The 1,381-nt window shown below is 35.5% G+C and overlaps 1 protein-coding gene across 1 annotated transcript in view; it reads right to left on the bottom strand.

Moving 5' to 3' along the window:
- Positions 1-1,381, bottom strand: part of NRK (Nik related kinase) — a gene marked incomplete at its 5' end in the record, with an annotated part of 36,870 nt that overhangs the window by 19,776 nt on the left and 15,713 nt on the right. Inside the window, one exon of the mRNA XM_010858025.1 lies at positions 1,091-1,246. Coding sequence (XP_010856327.1) covers positions 1,091-1,246 — 156 coding nt within the window. The remainder of the gene's footprint in view (positions 1-1,090; positions 1,247-1,381) is intronic.

Here is a 1,381-nt window from a genome sequence, read left to right as displayed (position 1 = left end):
TTTCTGCAAATCTGTAATATTTGCTACACTGCTCTATTTTTAATTTAAAATTCTGTCCCCTGTTCAATCATACATTAAGCAAAATCTATGAAACTCCAGGTTGGAGGTTGGCATTTATTTTGGATTTTTCACTTCCTTGCATTAATTTATTCTATTTCATTTATGATTCAGACTGGCTTGAGGTAAAAAACTGTCTCAGAATTACCAAGTGGTTAAAATTCTCCTGGAATAAAGGATTGAATTAGTCTATTAAAGTTAAGATATTATACAAGGAATTTTGTCTACAAATCCTCAAGATATTTTAAAAACAAGAACTTTTGAAGAAACTTCTTGCAATAATCTCATTAGGTATTATACATTGCATTCTATCACAAATTGAAAATACTAAGCTTGAATTTTCAAATAATTATAACCTAGTCCAATTTTATATTTTAGCAAAGTTAATTCAGGTTATAAAGAAAAACAGAATGAACAGGAGAGGGAGTAATTCAAACACCAAACTGCACTGAGTGAAAATAAATAAGCAAGTTAACTGCTCTCTCTGTGTGTACATACATGTGTATATGCATGTTTAATAACACATATAAACACACACACACACACACACACACACATACATGGAAATGAGGAGGACATGGCAACCCACTCTAGTATTCTTGCCAGGATAATCACTTGGACAGAGAAGCCTGGTGGGTTATGGTCCACAGGGTCACAGAGTCAGATAGGATTGAAGTGACTTAGCATGTATGCATAATTGAAAACAGTTGTGCTTAGTCGCTCAGTCATGTCCGACTCTTTGCAACCCCATGAACTGTAGCCCACTAGGCTCCTCTGTCCATGGCGATTATCCAGGCAAGAATACTGTAGCGGGTTGGCATTCCCTTCTCCAGGGGATCTTTCTAACCCAGGGATCAAACCCAGGTCTCCCGCATGGCAGGCAGATTCTTTACCATCTGAGTCACCAGGGAAGCCCTGAAAACAGTTTGTCAATAGCAAATACATATTTTTTATCTGTGCTTTTACACTAGTTTTTATATAGATAAAAATGTACTCTTTAAAACACAACTCAGTTTTAAGAAATCAAACTTACCCCACAAAGAACCACAGCAGATCTCAGAAGTGAATTCCTTTTCATACATATGGATTAGTGGTTTTTTACATTCATAAGAGACATATAATGGGTTAACATTAACGTCAGAGGGTCGCTTAGATGATTTCTCAGGTACTTCCACTAATCCAGCATATACTGTGAAGAGAAGATATTGAGAGAACTTACTAGTGTGTACACCATACACACTTGAGTGTTTTTACAAATGAGACACAGCTTAGAAAAATTCCTTTTCCTTTATTGTATTTTATTTTTTATGGAGCTATCATTTCT

The sequence above is a fragment of the Bison bison genome, unplaced genomic scaffold, assembly GCF_000754665.1.
Source record: "Bison bison bison isolate TAMUID 2011002044 unplaced genomic scaffold, Bison_UMD1.0 scf7180017855067, whole genome shotgun sequence".
NCBI classification, from domain to species: domain Eukaryota; kingdom Metazoa; phylum Chordata; class Mammalia; order Artiodactyla; family Bovidae; genus Bison; species Bison bison.
This window is presented reverse-complemented; position numbering and strand designations above follow the sequence as displayed.